General features: G+C 35.0%; 3 protein-coding genes across 4 annotated transcripts in view; 1 reads left to right on the forward strand and 2 right to left on the reverse strand.

Annotated features, from left to right (window-relative positions):
• Positions 1-18,811, reverse strand: part of LOC136823840 (meiotic nuclear division protein 1 homolog) — a 146,317-nt gene that overhangs the window by 109,596 nt on the left and 17,910 nt on the right. The window lies entirely within an intron of this gene.
• On the forward strand, positions 413-10,971 carry LOC136823805 (aquaporin-5-like). 2 transcript variants are annotated; one of them, XM_067079978.1, is made up of 5 exons: positions 413-564; positions 6,077-6,417; positions 7,302-7,543; positions 9,951-10,034; positions 10,314-10,971. In XM_067079978.1, exons 1-5 carry the CDS (start codon positions 524-526, stop codon positions 10,437-10,439), a joined length of 834 nt encoding a protein of 277 aa, XP_066936079.1. In that variant the 5' UTR covers positions 413-523; the 3' UTR covers positions 10,440-10,971. The 2 variants fall into 2 exon arrangements, with proteins under 2 accessions (XP_066936079.1, XP_066936078.1); XM_067079977.1 differs by lacking the exon at positions 413-564 and adding an exon at positions 1,548-1,639.
• LOC136823807 (pyridoxal 5'-phosphate synthase subunit SNZERR-like) lies at positions 10,765-17,759 on the reverse strand. Its single transcript, XM_067079979.1, has 8 exons — positions 17,645-17,759; positions 17,332-17,418; positions 16,846-16,946; positions 16,433-16,513; positions 13,544-13,664; positions 13,046-13,192; positions 11,916-12,098; positions 10,765-11,243 (listed from the first exon to the last, which is right to left on the reverse strand). Exons 1-8 carry the CDS (start codon positions 17,676-17,678, stop codon positions 10,984-10,986), a joined length of 1,014 nt encoding a protein of 337 aa, XP_066936080.1. The 5' UTR covers positions 17,679-17,759; the 3' UTR covers positions 10,765-10,983.

Consider the following 18,811-nt stretch of genomic DNA (forward strand, 5'->3'; position numbering starts at 1 on the left):
ATTGTCAATGTTTTTATATCAAACGAAAAACATAACGAAAAATGTATTTCAAGTCCATTGCCCACAATGTGTATTTTAAAAGCTAAAATTTTATGACTTAAGTGTCGGGGTTGATTAAGTGATTTTCCCACAACTACCTGGAGTTCTTGTCTTTTTCTGTCGGTAAGTGTCGAGTGACATCTTGGTTCGTTCGGGAAATGGAATCCAAAGTGAGTGGACCGTATCATTTTTTCTACTTTGACCCAAGTAAGACAAGTGAAAAAACAATCACCTATTCTGTATCGAATATCCAGGGCCCGAAGTGTGAGAAAATAATAACTTTCCCTTTTTCTTCTTTATCTGTCTTCCGTACTTCTTGATATTAAATATCCAGAATCTCAATAATCTTTAGAGGGAAAGTTACAAAGTTAGAATCCTTATAAAAGTAACATTAAAGGATTCAAGAGAAGCAAACATTCACGTTGAGGTTTTGCAAGGATTCATTTTTCTCTTCAATCTCAAAACCAAGAAGTCGTGGACAGAAATGGCTAATAAGAATCGGAAGGTCTCGACCACTGAAAATTTGTAAGTTTTATTCTCACTTTTTCTTAACTAAGCCTTCATACAATAGATGGCCCAGGAAAACAACTCAATCAGTGATATATCAACTTTGGCTATACGCGTTTTTTTTATAACACCAAACTACTGTATATAAGAACATAAGGCTTCGATCGCCAAATTATTAGAACAAGTTAAGAACATTTTAAGGCTTTGTAGACCCTAGAACACTCAATTTCTTAGGAAAATGGACAAAAATACTCAAAAAATGGTGATATTACGCCGATATAAGCGAAAAAATGTTTTTCTTTTCCTCTTTCTGACCAATCTTGCTCCACATACGTGTTAATCCTCTGTGAAAAAGCTTGTGAATTAAAATTGATGAGTAAGCAAACGATATCACTCTTATTTGAAAACAAAACCTTTAATTGAACAGGAAAGTTGCTTGTAATTTTACTATGTAATTACTCAGTCAGTGACTTTTAAACATGACGAAGCATCATCAGCAAATGTAATTTTCTCAAATTTTAAATTTCTCTAATGTTACCTGAGTGACAAGATATTTTGTTTCGCTCTGTTGTTATGTCTCTAACCCCCGGGGGGGGGGGGTACTTAGGCAAAAATAGGTGCTGGGTATGTGCGGACGGTAAGGGTCGGTTTTCGGAGATCCCGTCCGCACATACCCCTCATTCACCAACCCCAGTACCCCCCCCCCCCCGGTCTCTAACCGTCTATACATTGGAAAAAAATGCGGTCTTCGTCATGAAATTTTAATGGAAAGCTTTGTAAATTTTAAATTCTACTCTAGAACAACCAATAGAAATTATCACAATAAGAGTAATAAGTAAAGTCAAGGATAAAGTCATTTCTCGTAGGCTTCAAGCTGGTTTTTTTCTTTCGAAAATTGATTTTTAACAATCAGAAAATTTTTTATTCGTACTATTTTTTACAGTTTTAAAAATATTTTCTTCAAATTACTCTTCTACGAAATGCTTAATCTGCTAAGACTTAAAATGAAGAGGATTGAAGAAACTTGAAAAGTTGAATATCGAAATACAGACATGCTTGTTAGAAAACAGAAAATATCTTCTGTTAGAGTACTGTAAGTAAAAGTTCTTAGTGCTTTAATACTGGATGGTCCAGTTGCGACCGTTTCAGGGGGTGTGCTCGGTTTAAAACAACCTTGAGTGTGTTCAAAAATTAGAGTCTCAAGATTGAGCACTTACAGTATACAAAGAAACTTTCGTAGAGTTAGTGCAAATTTGGGCTAAAGATCCTCCACTGTGCTTGACCTCCTTGAAAAATAGAAGATTGAAATGGAGGGAGATTAACTCAGATTTCAGATTTAGTTTTGAAAATGTCATTCGGTTATTCCAGAGGAATAGTTTCCTTCAATCTCCAATCGTGGTAGACATTTTCTCGGCATGACCCCATTTATTCCGTTATCGGCTTGATCAAAAAAAATTAGTACTATATTACTTTATTTGTCAATTTTTCGAGATTGTTCTGAAATAATCTGCAGGTTTTGGTTGGATCGATATTTTTCCCGACAATTCGTGTTGTTAATTCACGCAATGCACGATCAAGTGAATTCAGGGTCGAATACAGGAGGTAGGCTATATTATTCATGGAGAGTAGTTAGTTTCCATATAAGGTAATACGATAATAAAGTGCACTCTCCTCCATTGGTTATAGCCTCCCTCTGTATCCGAGCCTGGAATTCGTTTCTAAAAGATGCATTGTAAGAATGCATGACAAAGCAATGAAACAAATCAAGGGCGTAATTGTTATTCCTCGCAAATTTTCCAAAACAATAAATCAAAAGTCAGCAGCAAAATACATTCGCTTTTTATAAGAATCTGTAATGTTGACAAGACTATTCTGAGACTTTTCTTAGAGTAGCGTAATTTATTTTAGGTTTTCATTAATTTAGCCCTTAACTCGCTCAAAACTTAACCTCAACCATTTTCAAGCAATTTTGAACCTCGATGTATTCTTATTTTTAAAAAATTGTCCTTATGAAGAATGTAATGTGATCAATCGAAAAACACCACATGAGGGCTGCGAGTTTATTAGTTTCCGTTTGCCAAAATTCGGCCTTTGTGAAATGTTCACTTACCGTATCTTAAGTGATACACGTGTTTTATAAGAATAAACTATATAAGAACATAAGGCTTCGATGGCCAAAATGTTAAGAACATGGTTAAGAACATTTAAAGGCTTTGTTGACTCTGAAACACTGAATTTCTTAGGAAAATGGACAAAAATACTCAAAAATGGCGAAAATAAGAACATCAAGAACATTTTTAGGCTTAAAACTCAAAAAGTTAAGAACATCTCTTCAAAAATTTTGGATGTTCTTATAAAAAAACGTGTAACCCATTACAAAATGAATTTGCATTATTTTGCGAAAGACAACACCCCAGTTTAGTAGTATTTAGCGGGTTTTGTCAATTAAAAAGTAATTCTAATTTGCTTTAATTGTTATCATTAAAACAATACACCGGTGCGGAGAGGATAATATTTTAGGAATATTCCATCTATGGAAACAAATACTCTCCATCGCGATTTTTAAAACTTCCTTAGATCTGCTACTGGTTATAAATATCACAAAAAGTATTGTGAAATTTTTGAAAGGTGACCATGCTAAAATATATCTAAGTGATGTTAAGTCATACTTTACAATTATTTTTGAAATTTTGAAATTTTATAAATATAGTACAAAATTGCATCACTAGAGTACAGTAGAGCCCTATACTTTCTTTCGTGAACTTTCTTTATGATACCGTCGCTATGGGTAAGATCCCACTTTCCGGACTAAGATTCCATTGACTTTTCCGGAAAATTTCCGCAATATGTCTCGAGACCGGTATTAGATTAGGACGGGTTTTTTTCTTAAGGGACGCAAAATATTGTGTTAACTTCTGAAGCTCATTTTTCAAATAACCGGAGTGCTAGTGTAGGTAGTGGAATCGTATCTTACCAAAAACGACAGAAATGTAAAATATAGATATTTTTCCTTGGGATGGACAGAACATATGGGACCTCAGACTATGATATTTAGAGCCTTTCGAGGGAATTCCTACATACCCTTTCCCCAGGATAAAAAATAATCTTTGTAATAAGTTTAAATTTTCATGAAAATGACACTTGGCAATTATATAATCCAACCAAACTGAATTGAAATATTTGAAAATATTTTATCAAGTACTGATTCAATTGAATTCACTTTAGCCTTCTTTTTCATATTTTTCATTTGAAAAAACTGCTACGTACTGAAAAATTATGAAACTTATAAAAGCGATCAAATACTTTAAACTTCTCATTGAAAAGAATTTTCTTCGAAATAAATTTATGGTTATCTGTTCTACCTTTGATTGAAAACATTATCTGGCAAGGAGTTTCAGCTGAATAATTTTTCTTAATATTTTTTAATGTATGGCTCGTGCCATATTCAACCAATGCTTCAGTCCTAACAAATAATGTATCGTTGAAAAGATAATTCAGAGCTTGACTGTATCATTTTATGTCATATCGAAAACTACGTCCTCTGGTTTAAAAGGTCGTTCGTCTAAGTGAAAAACAGTAAAACGGGGCCTTGAATTTTCATCGGCATATTATATGTTGAAATCGGTTGCGAATCGCGAACCAAACAAGAATCGATGTACAATGGATTACCGATATGCATCAATGCTCTCCTACAGAATGGCTTAAAGTTAAAGTGGTTTGACGTATTCCCAGTAACGAAATATAAGAAAACTAATGGAACCTCATCATTCTGAAAGAATTGAGGATTCCCAGCTGCAAGGACGAATAATCGCAATGTAGAGATGGCGTTGATGATATCGTGCACCCATCAAGCACCGTAAGCAAAAATAATTAACCAATTAACCTACGCAAGCAATAAATCATTATTATAGAGCTCTTTATAAGCTATTATGGGCGTATCAAAAGATATAAAATTCGTCAACGACAATTTTAATTTGTAATTTTTCAATTTCAAGCTTACAAATTTTATGTACGCGTTAATATCACTTCCAATGTAGTATACATTTTTGTATTGAACTTATGACACGCAGTTAACCGAATGAGGTTTTCTTTTCAACTAGTTGTTGGAGATCTTTCCGTTTAAAAATAGTAGAATTACCTTTTTCCTTGATATGAAACATAAAGAGGAAGTTTCCGATCAAGGCCATGCTAAATTCAAACCACGTAAATCACTCTCGATTTATTCGTCTAAATTGGGTTGAAATTGCAACCTTCTGTGCCAAAAGACTTGACATGTATGTGCAAGGAATATATAACAGGTTTTGAATGTGAAGTGCTTTTTACTGTATTTAATTATCCCGTTATGATCCTCGATTGAGCACTTACAATCGAGGCCAAAATTGTAAGCTAGATTGCATTTTTTAAACTATTTATCTCGAAACAATGAAACCTTTGGATCATCAATGAATTTGATAGGAACCAAGAATTAAAGAACTCAAATCTCATAGTCCCTTCATAGTTTTATACAGGTTTTACCGATTTAATATCGAATGATTATAATTGCTTATTTGTCCAGAAACAACATTTGAAGCACTATTTCTAATCCGTAACACCCTTAAGTGAATCCTGCCCAATGACTCTAAATTATTTTGTTTATCTCATCAACGAGTTTTCAACTACGCAAAACGACATCCGCATTTGCCGACGACTGGCGACAAATATTCGTTCAGCAACGAGTATGACGTCATAAACGAAGATTACTCGTTGTTGCCATCAGATTTTGAAATCCGATACAACACAACTATGTGGAAATCTAGATTATGACATAGGACAAAATACATAGTACAATATAAGTTTATAAGAATATTGACTTGAATACACCATACATAGTTAAACATCAAAACCTAAAATTTTCACAAATATTCCAAATAAAATATAGTAGCGCTTTTTATATTCTGAGGTGATTATCATTTTCCAATCTTCAATCTTTGGGTGTTGAAATTTTCCACTTCAATCTTTTCTTAAGTAAACTTTTTTTCTTATAAGAAAAAAATGTTTAAAGTCATGTGATTTCCAAATTTTTCGTTTTCAATATTCATCATAATTCCTTTGTCTTTCCTACAGTTACAAAAGAGTAAGGTCATGATGCCATGCTGTCTTTTCAGCCAATCAGAGTCGATCAATCTATCCAGTCAGCCAATCAAAAATCTTGATTCTAAAAAAAAAGGAAATTGTTAAGGAACTTGTATCAGCAAATGACTATGCTTTATACCTGTCGCTAGCCTTTAATTGTTTTACACATTTAATGAGTTTCCTAACCGATTAAAAAGAGATCCAGGCTAAATAAATTCTTTAAGTGTGTTTTCCCTTCGCATTATAAATTGAGGTGAAAAAGTCTTAGTTCTTCAGTTGGGCGTTTGTAAGCAGTATAGCATTAACCATAAAGAATCTCAAGATTTTGCAAGGAGGCTACAACGCGACGTTTTTTGGGAATACTTTGAAGATTTCAACGTTAGAATTCAAACCAAATCGCTTCAATCTATATTTACAGGCAACACCAAGAGAGCAACAAAGACAAAGACACAACCATGCCTTCATCAATGGAAGAAATTCGAGATCCATTTTTCTGGAAAGCCGTATTCGCCGAGTTTTTCGCAACTGCACTTTTCGTTATGAATGTTACGACCGTTGCAACATTGTCGGCGGGATTCCAAACCGAGAAAATTATCGTTATTTCCCTCGCTATCGGTATGTCAGTGTCGATTCTGGCGCAGATTTTCGGACCTGTCTGTGGCGCCCATTTAAATCCAGCTGTTACTGTTGCACTGTTTGCTAAAGGAGCAATTACCTTCGCAAGAACTTGCTTTTATTTCATAATCCAACTGATAGGAGGTGAGATTGATTAAATTATTAAAACTTTGAGATTGAACCGGTCTGTAAAATACCAAAGTTTGAATGATGTAAGAAAAATACTACCTTAAAGGAAGAAATTTTGGCGAGAATTTAATTTGGCGGATGGCCAAAAAAGTTTTTTCAGAGGGAATTTAATTTGGCGGATGGACGAAAAAACTAAATTTGGCGGGAATTTAATTTGGCGGTCGCTTAAAATTTTTACCTTAAGATGGCGTCAAAACAGCGAAAAAATAGCAAAAACGCCTTAAAAGAGATCATATTTTCAAAATGTTTAATTTGGCGGGAATTTGATTTGATGGATGGTGGAAAAAAGAAATTTTGGCGGGAACTTAATTTGGCGGATTTCAGTCAAATCCGCCAAATCCGCCAAATTTTCTTTCCGCCAAAATTTGTTCCTTTAAGGGTAAGTCCCTTCAAAAAAGGTCTTCTATAGAGGTATCACGTGATTTATAAGCAAAATAGTAGAAAATTGAAAACAATGTTGTGACCTAATAACGTATAGCTGAATGCTAGAGTCGAATTTCATGTGTAGGATTTGAAGGCACTTATTTCCTACGTAACTGTGCTCAGACCACATGGTTTTCATACAAAAAGAAAGTATGCTAGATTCAATCCGTAATCCAAAAGGCGGCGTAAATCTCCTAGATTTTCTATGAAAAGCGGATTGAATTCTACTTTTTCATGCTTGGAAAAGGTTGACCCTCTAGCCTTCAACTTAAAACTCAACGATGACGCAATATCTTCAACGCTGCCGAAAGTTTTCCCAGATGACGATAATGTCCTTTTTTTTACACAAACTGGGAAATTTTTATTTCAATTTTTCATACCATTTGATAAACAAAGTTTCTCCTTTGATTTCTTAGCTATCGTTGGTTCAGCTATCACATACGGGCTCATCCCTGAAGAGCAGCATGGTGCATTGGGTGCCCTCCAACCTTCACCAGGTGTCACTCAAGCACAGGCGTTCTTCGTTGAGATGTTACTGACTGTTTTGTTGTGTTTGACCGTCTTCTCTTCCACCTCAACCGATCATGGACGAAAAGATTTTGGATTCTCAAATGCATTCGCTATTGGAATGTCAGTGACTGTCTCTCATTTGCTTGGGGTAAGTTTTATTTTGAGGACCTTTTGATGCCAAGGGATCGTGCATTTTTACAGTTCAATGAAGGCGACTGACTTAGGGAAAATACTCAGCATTCAGTTGAAAAACCCTGTTGACTGGTGCAATACCTGAATTGAGATATAAAATATATCCTCAAAATACTTCGTAACCAACAAGGATGTGAACATTTTCCAAGCTCACATAGACTAAAAAACATAAAGTACAAACTTTGCTTGCTCAATTAGATAGATATCTTTCACTGGCGCGATCCACGCCAATCCATCTAGTTGTGATCCTAGGATATGATATTCTGATTTCAAAAAAAATTTAATCCTAATGCTAAGAGTAACACCATCATGGGATTTAGCAACTGAACCTAAGAATGCTGATTCTTCACCCATCAGTAACTCTGAAAGCTTTCATAAAAGTGCCAAATCTTTAAGCCTAGAGAATTCAAACGGAAAATTGTGTCGAGTGAATAGGAGCAGGGGATGAGAATCTCGGATAGGAGTTGTTTTAGATCACGAAAATAATTAACATTGAACGATTAGTCCTACTTAGTGAACCATTTTAATATTCAACTTTATGCTTACGAATGCCTAGCTTAAAGTTTAAGAGGCTCGTTAAAAAAAAGTTAAAGTTAAATATGTTGGACCTGTATTTTTTGAAGAAAGGGTGACCGGTGACTGTATAATTAAATTGTACTCAATTGTTTTTAAGTACATAATTTGTAGGGCCCACGCCATGGGTTGGAGGGGTGCAGGGCTCTAATTTTCAAATAAAAAGTCATTTCAAAATATCACGATTCATACTTTCAATAGCTTCATTTCTGAGCAAAATTAATCTGAAATAGGGCTATTTTAAGCTTTATTAGGGGATAAGACGAAATTTTAGCCTAAAGCAGCTTTTTTCTAAAGTCTTTTAGAGGGTTATTTTGAAGATTTTTGTTTGAAACCTTCAAGACACTTTGGAAGGTGAAAAACTGATCCATGCGTCAGCACAGCCAGCACCCAACCACCGTTTTTTTGCTTAGATACACCCGGCAAATATTTCAATAAAGCTTGAGTCAAATTGAAAATTTTATAATTAAAAATATATCTTACTATACTAAATGAGTTTTTGATTACTGCTAATAAAGTTTTAACAGCGGAAGAAAAAAACTGCAAAGATTCTTTCCTGAAAAACTCAATCTTCCTTCCTAAATGAAGGTTCCTGAAAAGAAATTGTAACAACTTCTCTGAAAATGAGGATAAAAATAATGATTTTTCGAAAGAGTAATTAACGACTTAATGAGTACATACCGCTTCTAATTACTCCGTGATGATTCAGCTAATTTGTGAAGTGATGGGATAGCTTCCTGGTCTATAATTGGTTCAATGTATCTTGATCTCAATAACACCATGATGCGAACTGCTAATTGAAAGTGTTTTGTAAAAACAAAACAACAGCAACAGCGCTTTTTGGACTCGACCACCTGATAAAAAACGAATCCGACAAGACTTTGGCAGGGTTAAACTCCAAGGAGTCTTCCAATCGATACAAAATTAGAGGAAAACATCTTATGGTGGAGCATGCTACTGAATATATTTCAAAGTTTTAACATGATGAGTTTTTCAAAGTTTTAACATGATGAGTTTTGCATAAATAATGATATAATTGCTATGAATTGGATTTCTTGTGTCATCGATTAAATATTTTTGCTTCCAGCACATCCCACCCTACGTTGAAAATATAACAGTTACTTATTTTTTTATCAAAAAGTAAGCCTTCTAACCAACGTGTATAGAGAACAAAGAAACGATACTACCTAATCTACCCGGGGGGGGGGGGGGTACTACCCTTATCGACCGACTGGGGTGCTCCGCTGAGGTTCGAAAAATGGACCCTACGTGGGACTCGAAATTTGCGAAAAAGTGACCCTGAATGGGACTAAAATTCCAAAATTTTCTCAAATGTTCTACTTTTTCCCCAAATTTTCCAACAATAGGCACCCTACGAGGGACTGATTTTTCTATTTTGGTGTTTTTGCGACCCTACCTGGGACTCATGGAGGTTAGAAAAGTTACCCTGACCAGCGGAGCATCCCCGTAACCCATTTTGCCCTAGTAACCCCCCCCCGGGCTAATCTATTACACCTTTTCGACCGTAGCCGCCAATTACCGTGCGGGCATTTTTCTTGTCCATTTTACCACCCTTAAGCTGTCCCAGTCTTTTTTTCGCACCTATAGACAATAGAAAAAAGTGTAAAAAAGGATTTGATCGAATTTAGGGCGCGATAATTTAATAATAAAGTGGCACGCGCCTGACCAACTACGCGAATACAGTCGAAAAGATGTATAGTCGATTCTTTCGTGCTTTATTCTTAATAGAGCAAAATATTCTCAAATTTGGTTTGTTTCTTTTCCGACAGGTACCAATGACAGGATCAGGCATCAATCCAGCACGTGCTCTTGGACCTTCAGTTATCACTGCTACTTTCCATGAATCGCACTGGGTAAGTTATTGTTGTAAAGGAATTGTTTATTGATCAAATTTCATTTGTCTGTTCTCAGAAACCATTCGAACTTAACTTCGATAGAATTAAATTACCTACTGTAAGGGAACTAATTTTGACGAGCAGCAAAAATCCTAAAAGTTTTTAATTTTTAATTTTGGTGGGAACTAATTTTGGCGAAATTTGTCTACATTCGCGAAATTCGCCAAAATTAGTTCCTTTAAGGTAGCAACAAAATTTAGAGTTCAAAATGTCATTATTGTTTCCTTTCAATCTCAGCTGTATTGGATTGGACCGTTAGTTGGAGGTGTTTTCTCCGGCCTTTTCTACAGATTCGTGTTATCTGTCGAACCACCAAGTCAAGAAACCAAAGACATCAAACTCAAAACTGTTTCCGCCGCATAAGGAGCCATACAAGATGTTAAACGGGTCGAAATATCAAACCAAAACGGTTTTAAAGGACTTTTCAAGTTCAACAAAGTGGGTTGGAAGCTAGACAAGATCAAACCTTGGCTATCACATTTTCACAATTGTTTATCAGATCTAAACAAAACAGAAAATTATCATACTTTCCGAATAGAAAATGCAGTGTGCTGACTAAAAATTGTAAATATTTTTCTTCTATTTTTTCTACTAATATCCATTTTTTAATATCTTCGAAGATTCTTTTCGTTAATATCTTTTGATTCCTTGACCGGTTAAACTACGAAAAAATCGAGACTTTTGTAAATTCAATGCTATATCTTCTATTATCTTTTTTATGTATTATATCATTTCCATTACAGTATCATATTTTCAAGTTCGCTCATATTGAAGTATTTAAAAAAAGTACAGTATTATTAACAAAAAAATCAATTAAGTATTCATAAAAAAAAATCCACACAATATTAATCCAAGGATTATATCCTTCCTTCCTAAAAAATAAATTGAAATTTAATATTAAATAAGTTTATTCGACCACCGATACAGCTTTGAATCCAGGGTTAGTGTCCGTCTTATGGTGTTTCAATTCTCTATGTGTGGGCCCAGACATGGCTGGTCCCAGGTCTTCACTCAGTTCTGCTATTTTAGCCGGTTGGTTGTAGTAGGTTACTGCAGCGGCCATTGCTTTAGCACGCTTCTCTGGTTCAGCACTCTTGAAGATTCCGGACCCAACGAAAACACCATCGACACCCAATTGCATGAGAAGTGAAACATCCGCTGGTGTGGCTGGGAGAATAAAATATTACATATAGTTACAAGGTTGAGCAAGCTTTTGGTGAGGGCTAAGTAGGCCCAATAAGTCTCGAAGCAGATCAACAGATTTAATTTATTAGCTCATTCAACAGCCAAGTCGAACATTTTGAAGGTTAAAAGATGACAGACGTCTTAGAGTTTTTATCAATCAAAAACTCAAGGAATTCAATAGCGAGTACCTCGCCAAAAACCGGGATTTTTCTTCCATTTTCTGTCATTGCGTAGAAAAAAGTTTGTAATAGGCTAGGAATTCAAGGTCGATTTTTAACGTTTTTGGGCACTTTCTGAAAGTAACTTTTTTATTCAACTGAGCATAACTTTTGATCTAATGAACCAAATTTAATAAATGACCCATCAAAATTTAATTTTATCTTTCTTCTTTCCACTGAAATAGGAATGATCCTTTTAAAATCGATTTCGAGAAAATCAGTTTCAAAGAGAGAAACTTTTTTGTGGCGCTCCCGGTAGATAAAAGCTTTGATGAAGCGAAATACTTATTAGCGTATTGCTATAACTTGCCTTCCAAAGTACTGCGATGTCCAAAAACACTTTCTACTTAAATATACAAGTATTGAAATTTATCATTCTACAATTCAAAGGCTTTGAAGCTTACTAAAAAACGTAAACCTTTTGTGGTTATCTTACCAAGTCCTCCAGCAGCAAAGTTGACGACAGGTAACCGTCCCATCTCTACAGTTTTCTGGAGTAAGTCGAAAGGTACACGGAGTTCTTTAGCATAGGTGTGCAGTTCGCATTTATCCATCCCTTGTGCTCTTCGGATCTGCGAACGAATGGTTCGAGCGTGGCGGACTGCTTCAGCTACGTCACCTAAATTTAGATTGTCAAAGCTTGATCATAGCGTCAGCCTGGGGCTAGGGTTTCTTCCACAAAAAAGGGTTATTCAATGTAAATTATGTTGCAGTTTAAAGGCTAAGATAAAAATATTTTGCTCATTTTATAAAAAAAAATTTGGGCCGCAGGCGAAAATCTTTCAGCTTTCAGCTTCAAGAGTTTTAATTCGAGTAATTGAAGCCAACCATTAAGATGAATTATTCAGCCCCCATGTTAAGTGATGAGATTTTAGCTCGCCCCAGTACATTAGGGCTCCCAAATAATAGACGATATCGCGTTTAGATAAATGCAATGCATTCTGGTTTCTCGGGGACCCTCATGGGAATTATAATCTATTCCAGATCATTATATAATCGACATTATAATTCCTTTGAGAGTCCCCGAGAAAGCAGAAAGCATTGCATTTATCTAAACGCGATATCGTCTATTGAAACATCTTTAGCCCCCATCTTTTTGGGCTTTTTGGAGGGTGTAACCCCCCAACTTGATATGTTGATTTTTTTCATAGTCATTATAAAAACACTGGTCTGAAAGGCTTTTGTCTCTTACGTACCAAAATCGATTTATTTTGCTAACTTTTTGATCATGTGATTAGAAAATAGACCAATCCCAAGAGGAGATTTTGGTAACGTGATAAAAGTATGCAAATCGCAACTTGTCTTTTGTTTGTAACAAAAGAACATTGAACAAAAAGCTAAAACAATACATTGCTAGACCGGGGTTTTTTATAATGACCATGATTTTTTCACTGACATTTCTTGAGACAAACCGATGCCCAACAGAAATTGATCAGTGCTTGTCTTCCAGTACAGAGTTTATATGAACAGACATCGAATACGAGGAAATTGGAAAACGATTATTAGCTATGAATATCAATAAATTTCGAGTATCCTAAAAAAAACTGTCCCGAAAAAGGTTCATACCAGTGCCAGCTTCTCCTTTAGTTCTGATCATGGCAGCACCTTCACTGATTCTCCTCAAGGCTTCACTTAAATCACGTGCACCACATACGAAAGGAATTTTGAAGGGTTCTTTGTCCACGTGATGCGTTTCGTCAGCTGGCGTTAATACTGGGAAAATATAATATTTAGTACAATTTGTTTAAGTATAAACTAGACGACAAATAAAACAAAAAAGCATTCAGCTTACCTTATGTAATACACGCTTTTTTAAAAGAAATATTAAATTTTGGCTCCACTTCTCCTAATTTGGGAAGATTTCTTAAGCAATTTTGCATGCAGCCAGCAAAATAACCAGGTTTTGTAACATAAGTACATCATTCTGAATTTAGAACTTATGAACGAAAATGATGTTCGTTGCCAACTTTGACTTAAATTGGTCTTTGCCTTGATACTGATTTAAAAATGACAATTTTAAAAATGAGTATCAACTAATCTTTTTCCTTAAATTATTAAAGCTACCTTCAGATTCATCGATCATATCAACGCCGAGTGTTTCCAAGATTTGTGCTTCGGCGAAGTGACCGATTCGACATTTGGCCATAACTGGAATGGTGACTGCTTCAATGATCTCTTTTATCATCTGGAAAAAGAATGATATGTCATTAACATCTAGCTTTTTTGGGAAGGTGAAGATAGGGTACGTTCAAAAATGCTTGTTTTTAAACAAAGAAATTCATTACCACTGTTACTTTCTTATTCGATCGTCAATAAAATGAATTACAACAAGTAATACTTTAATGGACCTACCTATTTATAAAACGAATAATTAGAATTTAATGGAAGTAATGTATAATTTTAAATTTCGATTTATATATCTATTGGAACGGAGAAAGCAATTAAGAAACGCATCGATGTTTAACGGCGAAAGAAAAATAATATCGACACTTTAATCAATCATTCATCTCGAGAAAATCTCAAAAAACCGCTTTTTTCGGGACATTTCCGGTTCTAGCGGCCGGAAAAATTTCTTTTTCGAAAATTGGGCTCTGTCACATTTTGGGCATTGCCATTTTACATCATTATTCATTGTGCAAAAAATCATGAAAATCTGTCGAGTATAAGTTGAAAAAATGAAGGAAAACCGTTTTACGCCGGTTTTCGGCTGTTCCGGCGATTTTTAAGGAGTTCCGGATTCAAAGGATGATTTGGAAATCAAACGATGCTAAGTTTTGGGCATCATCATAAAAAACATTTTTCTGTAAAGAAACAATTAAATAAGTTGAAAAAATGTGACGGAAATGTGAAAAAACGACGATTTCCGGCACATTATTTCCGGTTCTACAGACCGGAAAAAATTTTTTTTCGGCAAACGGTTTTCGACACCTTTTCGGAAGTACTAATGTGCATCTATGTGCAAAAAATCGCAAAAAACTAATGAGAAAATCTCGAGAAAATCTCAAAAAACCGCTTTTTTCGGGACATTTCCGGTTCTAGCGGCCGGAAAAATTTCTTTTTCGAAAATTGGGCTCTGTCACATTTTGGGCATTGCCATTTTACATCATTGTGCAAAAAATCATGAAAATCTGTCGAGTATAAGTTGAAAAAATGAAGGAAAACCGTTTTACGCCGGTTTTCGCCTGTTCCGGCGATTTTTAAGGAGTTCCGGATTCAAAGGATGATTTTTTTGGAAATCAAACAATGCTAAGTTTTGGGCATCATCATAAAAAACATTTTTCTGTAAAGAAACAATTAAATAAGTTGAAAAAATGTGACGGAAATGTGAAAAAACGACGATTTCCGGCACATTTCCGGTTCTACAGACCGGAAAAAAAATTTTTTCGGCAAACGATTTTCGACACCTTTTCGGAAGTACTAATTTGCATCTATGTGCAAAGAATCGCAAAAAACTAATGAGAAAATCTCGAGAAAATCTCAAAAAACCGCTTTTTTCGGGACATTTCCGGTTCTAGCGGCCGGAAAAATTTCTTTTTCGAAAATTGGGCTCTGTCACATTTTGGGCATTGCCATTTTACATCATTGTGCAAAAAATCATGAAAATCTGTCGAGTATAAGTTGAAAAAATGAAGGAAAACCGTTTTACGCCGGTTTTCGCCTGTTCCGGCGATTTTTAAGGAGTTCCGGATTCAAAGGATGATTTTTTTGGAAATCAAACAATGCTAAGTTTTGGGCATCATCATAAAAAACATTTTTCTGTAAAGAAACAATTAAATAAGTTGAAAAAATGTGACGGAAATGTGAAAAAACGACGATTTCCGGCACATTTCCGGTTCTACAGACCGGGAAAAAAATTTTTTCGGCAAACGATTTTCGACACCTTTTCGGAAGTACTAATGTGCATCTATGTGCAAAGAATCGCAAAAAACTAATGAGAAAATCTCGAGAAAATCTCGAGAAAATCTCAAAAAACCGCTTTTTTCGGGACATTTCCGGTTCTAGCGGCCGGAAAAATTTCTTTTTCGAAAATTGGGCTCTGTCACATTTTGGGCATTGCCATTTTACATCATTGTGCAAAAAATCATGAAAATCTGTCGAGTATAAGTTGAAAAAATGAAGGAAAACCGTTTTACGCCGGTTTTCGCCTGTTCCGGCGATTTTTAAGGAGTTCAGGATTCAAAGGATGATTTTTTTGGAAATCAAACAATGCTAAGTTTTGGGCATCATCATAAAGAACATTTTTCTGTAAAGAAACAATTAAATAAGTTGAAAAAATGTGACGGAAATGTGGAAAAAACGACGATTTCCGGCACATTATTTCCGGTTCTACAGAACGAAAAAATTTTTTTTCGGCAAACGGTTTTCGACACCTGTTCGGCAGTACTAATGTGCATCTATGTGCAAAAAATCGCAAAAAACTAATGATAAAATCTCGAGAAAATCTCAAAAAACCGCTTTTTTCGGGACATTTCCGGTTCTACCGGCCGGAAAAATTTTTTTTTCGAAAATCGGGCTCCGTCACATTTGAGGGTTCATAGTAATGCACCTTTGTGCAAAAAATCAGAAAAATTGAATGAGCCAATCTCGAGAAAAGTTGGTAACTAACGAACGAACTAACTAACTAACTAACTAACGAACACGGGTTAATTTAAAGGACCTCCACCCCACCGGGGTAGGTCCAAAAATCTATCTTCACATTAGAGAAAGATCCAAATCTGAATCAAGGATAGTATTTTATACGACTTTCTTGTTGAGAGTTCAAATTGCTGAAAGGTTAGAAATGGAAAAGATTGAACGATGGCTATATTGTGAACTCTTGCTAATTCGAACTTCCATAATTTGAATCGTTCTCAAAATCAAAGAAAATTTCGGTCCCTTGAAGATCAAGAAAGAATTAGAGAGTCATTGATTTACATTTCCAGGAATCACGGTAATCATAACAAAGCGTCAAACCTTTGGATCTGACATCCTTGCCACTCCACCGTCACGTCGGATATCCGCTGGCACTCTTTCCAATGCCATTACTGCGCATGCCTATAGAAATCAAAACTAAAGTCAATTAAATCATAAGCCCGTGGTGTGCAGAAATTTGTTGCAAGTTCATTATTAGAAAATTTCTCCTTCAGACATGCTAAAATTCATAAAATCCACCCCAGCATTCAATCTCAGTAGTCTGCAGTAGGCCTGTAGTAGAAAAGATTCCAAAGCAAGTTTAATAAAATCCCCCAAAGAATAATTTTTGTTGAGACAAGGAAAAGTTGCGGGCTCGACAGTAATTTTAGTGACAACCATTTAAAAACACTGATCACCTTCAGAATACACCACCTATCTTTCACTATTTTACTATTTTCATATTAGATACTTACACCAGCTTCTTCAGCAACTCTAGCTTCAGCAGCATTGGTGACATCCATGACAATCCCTCCTTTCGCCATCTGTGCCATACCGGCTTTCACCTTGAATGATCCTGGAGTAAAAGTTAAAAAAATAATAAATAATTATTGTAGCCATCCTTTATTAGATATCAAACTGAAAAGTTTATGAATGCTTCTGAAGTGAGCGAGAAATTTACTTTGAACATTTCATAATGATGATGGTACAACTTGCCTATTTTGTAGTGTTGAGCTTAAACTTTCTCATTTTTTAAATTTCAAATAAGCGAAATTAGTAGAATAACTCAGCTTTTGGTACCCAAACAATGGCTCTATTTTTCAAGAACGATAGAATACTAAGCATAATAAGAGGTAGACACTTGCTTATAAAAAAAGGTCCGTTTTGATTTTCACTTCATGCCACAATCAATCTTGTTTTGCTTTTATTATGATTAAGAATGTAGAGGTCTGAATTGGTACCTGTCTTGGAAGCTGTTGATGATGTCATGTGAGGTGTTTTGAGTTGAATATCACCCAGTCCTTTGATGGATAGGTTGGAAACCTCATCTAAAAATTTAAAATGAAATTCGATTTTTAATGAACTCAAAAACAAACTCAATCAATCTGGTGTTGAGACGTTGAGCCAACTAGACACAATCACTTTATGTAAACAGGGTGTCCGAAAAAAAGCAAACAAATTTTCTCATAAAGTTAAATCCTCATAATCTATGCCAAAACGGTTTGAATAAATTTCAATCTTAGAAACCTATTCAATTTGAAAAAGCAGTCTTACTTATTGTAGCATGTCCATTGGTATCAGTTGACATTGTGTTTAACTTTAGTTTTTTTTTCGAAAAATTGTATTTCAAATTTCTATAGTGTCTTTGAGTTAAACCACTCAGTAGCTTCTATGAAAAGAATACAGAATTTGTTAATGTGCATGACCTTAAAAGAGAGCTGATTACATTAGAACCATTTTTTTGAATGGTAAAAAGAAATAATCAATTAATTAAAATCATGTGACAGATAACATCATGATTAGCGAAAGTTCTATCGACCTTTAGCACCATGCGATGTCATGTTGGATAATTAAAAGCTCCAGCATAAGTCGCAATAACACCATGTATCAATGAATACTAAGGAAACATTAGCAATACCAAAGTTCCCTTACATCCATAGTTATTTGGAAGAATGTGACAGTCTATTGAATAACAAATTACTTCAGCATACATTACTTTCCCTCAGCCAGTACAAACGGGATAAATTATCTTGTACCTAGGTAACAGCTTTGTTGTAAAAGACAAATCAAATTATACGTTATCATAAAAAGAATTTATACTGGAATAATTAGTTCTTCAAAAGACGAGTCATCATGAGTTATACTAAAGTTTTAGATTATCGAACATGACATTGTGACTAGTAAAGGTCTATTCTACCCCATTACATAGTTACCAGATGTCCCGCATATTAAAGGACACATGTCACATATATGCAATCAACCTTCTGTCTCGCTGTTGTATGCCTGCATCCTCTGTGTGCCCCGCATTTTCAAAAATTCATTAGAATTATGCTCAAGTCACAAATGCACAAAATACAAGCAATAACATGTGGAAAATAATTGATAACCGATTAAAAAAAAGTAAAATTATTGGATATGTTTTTTGCAATTTCCCAACAAATTAATGTTGAAAGTTAGGCAACCTAAAATCCCAACTCCATTTTTTGCTTACATCCCATATTTGGAATTTTGAAACTTTGCAACTAAAAGCCATTACAGTTAGCTATTTCTATTTCTATTTGATAATTCATAGAAGGTTTACAAAGCCTATTGTCGCGAATATGGAATAAGAAACATAACTAAATAAGGATTCTGTAATTACAATAGATACCTTAAAGGAAGAAATTTTGGCGGGAATTTAATTTGGCGGATGGCCAAAAAAGTTTTTTAGAGGGAATTTAA

Source organism: Clytia hemisphaerica, unplaced genomic scaffold (genome assembly GCF_902728285.1).
Source record: "Clytia hemisphaerica strain Z4C2 unplaced genomic scaffold, Clytia hemisphaerica genome assembly, whole genome shotgun sequence".
Classification (NCBI taxonomy): Eukaryota; Metazoa; Cnidaria; class Hydrozoa; order Leptothecata; family Clytiidae; genus Clytia; species Clytia hemisphaerica.

What these genes read in the sequence shown, in the direction of transcription:
- LOC136823805 (XM_067079978.1), top strand. Translation starts at nt 524, where the DNA reads ATGGCTAATAAGAATCGGAAGGTCTCGACCACTGAAAATTT. An exon ending in CATAATCCAACTGATAGGAG is followed by an intron (nt 6,418 to 7,301) that starts GTGAGATTGATT and finishes TTGATTTCTTAG; the next exon opens with CTATCGTTGGTTCAGCTATC. An exon ending in CTGTCTCTCATTTGCTTGGG is followed by an intron (nt 7,544 to 9,950) that starts GTAAGTTTTATT and finishes CTTTTCCGACAG; the next exon opens with GTACCAATGACAGGATCAGG.
- LOC136823807 (XM_067079979.1), bottom strand. Translation starts at nt 17,678, where the DNA reads ATGTCAACTGATACCAATGGACATGCTACAATAA. An exon ending in ATCAACAGCTTCCAAGACAG is followed by an intron (nt 16,947 to 17,331) that starts GTACCAATTCAG and finishes CTTTTACTCCAG; the next exon opens with GATCATTCAAGGTGAAAGCC. An exon ending in CAAGGATGTCAGATCCAAAG is followed by an intron (nt 13,665 to 16,432) that starts GTTTGACGCTTT and finishes TTCTTTTTCCAG; the next exon opens with ATGATAAAAGAGATCATTGA.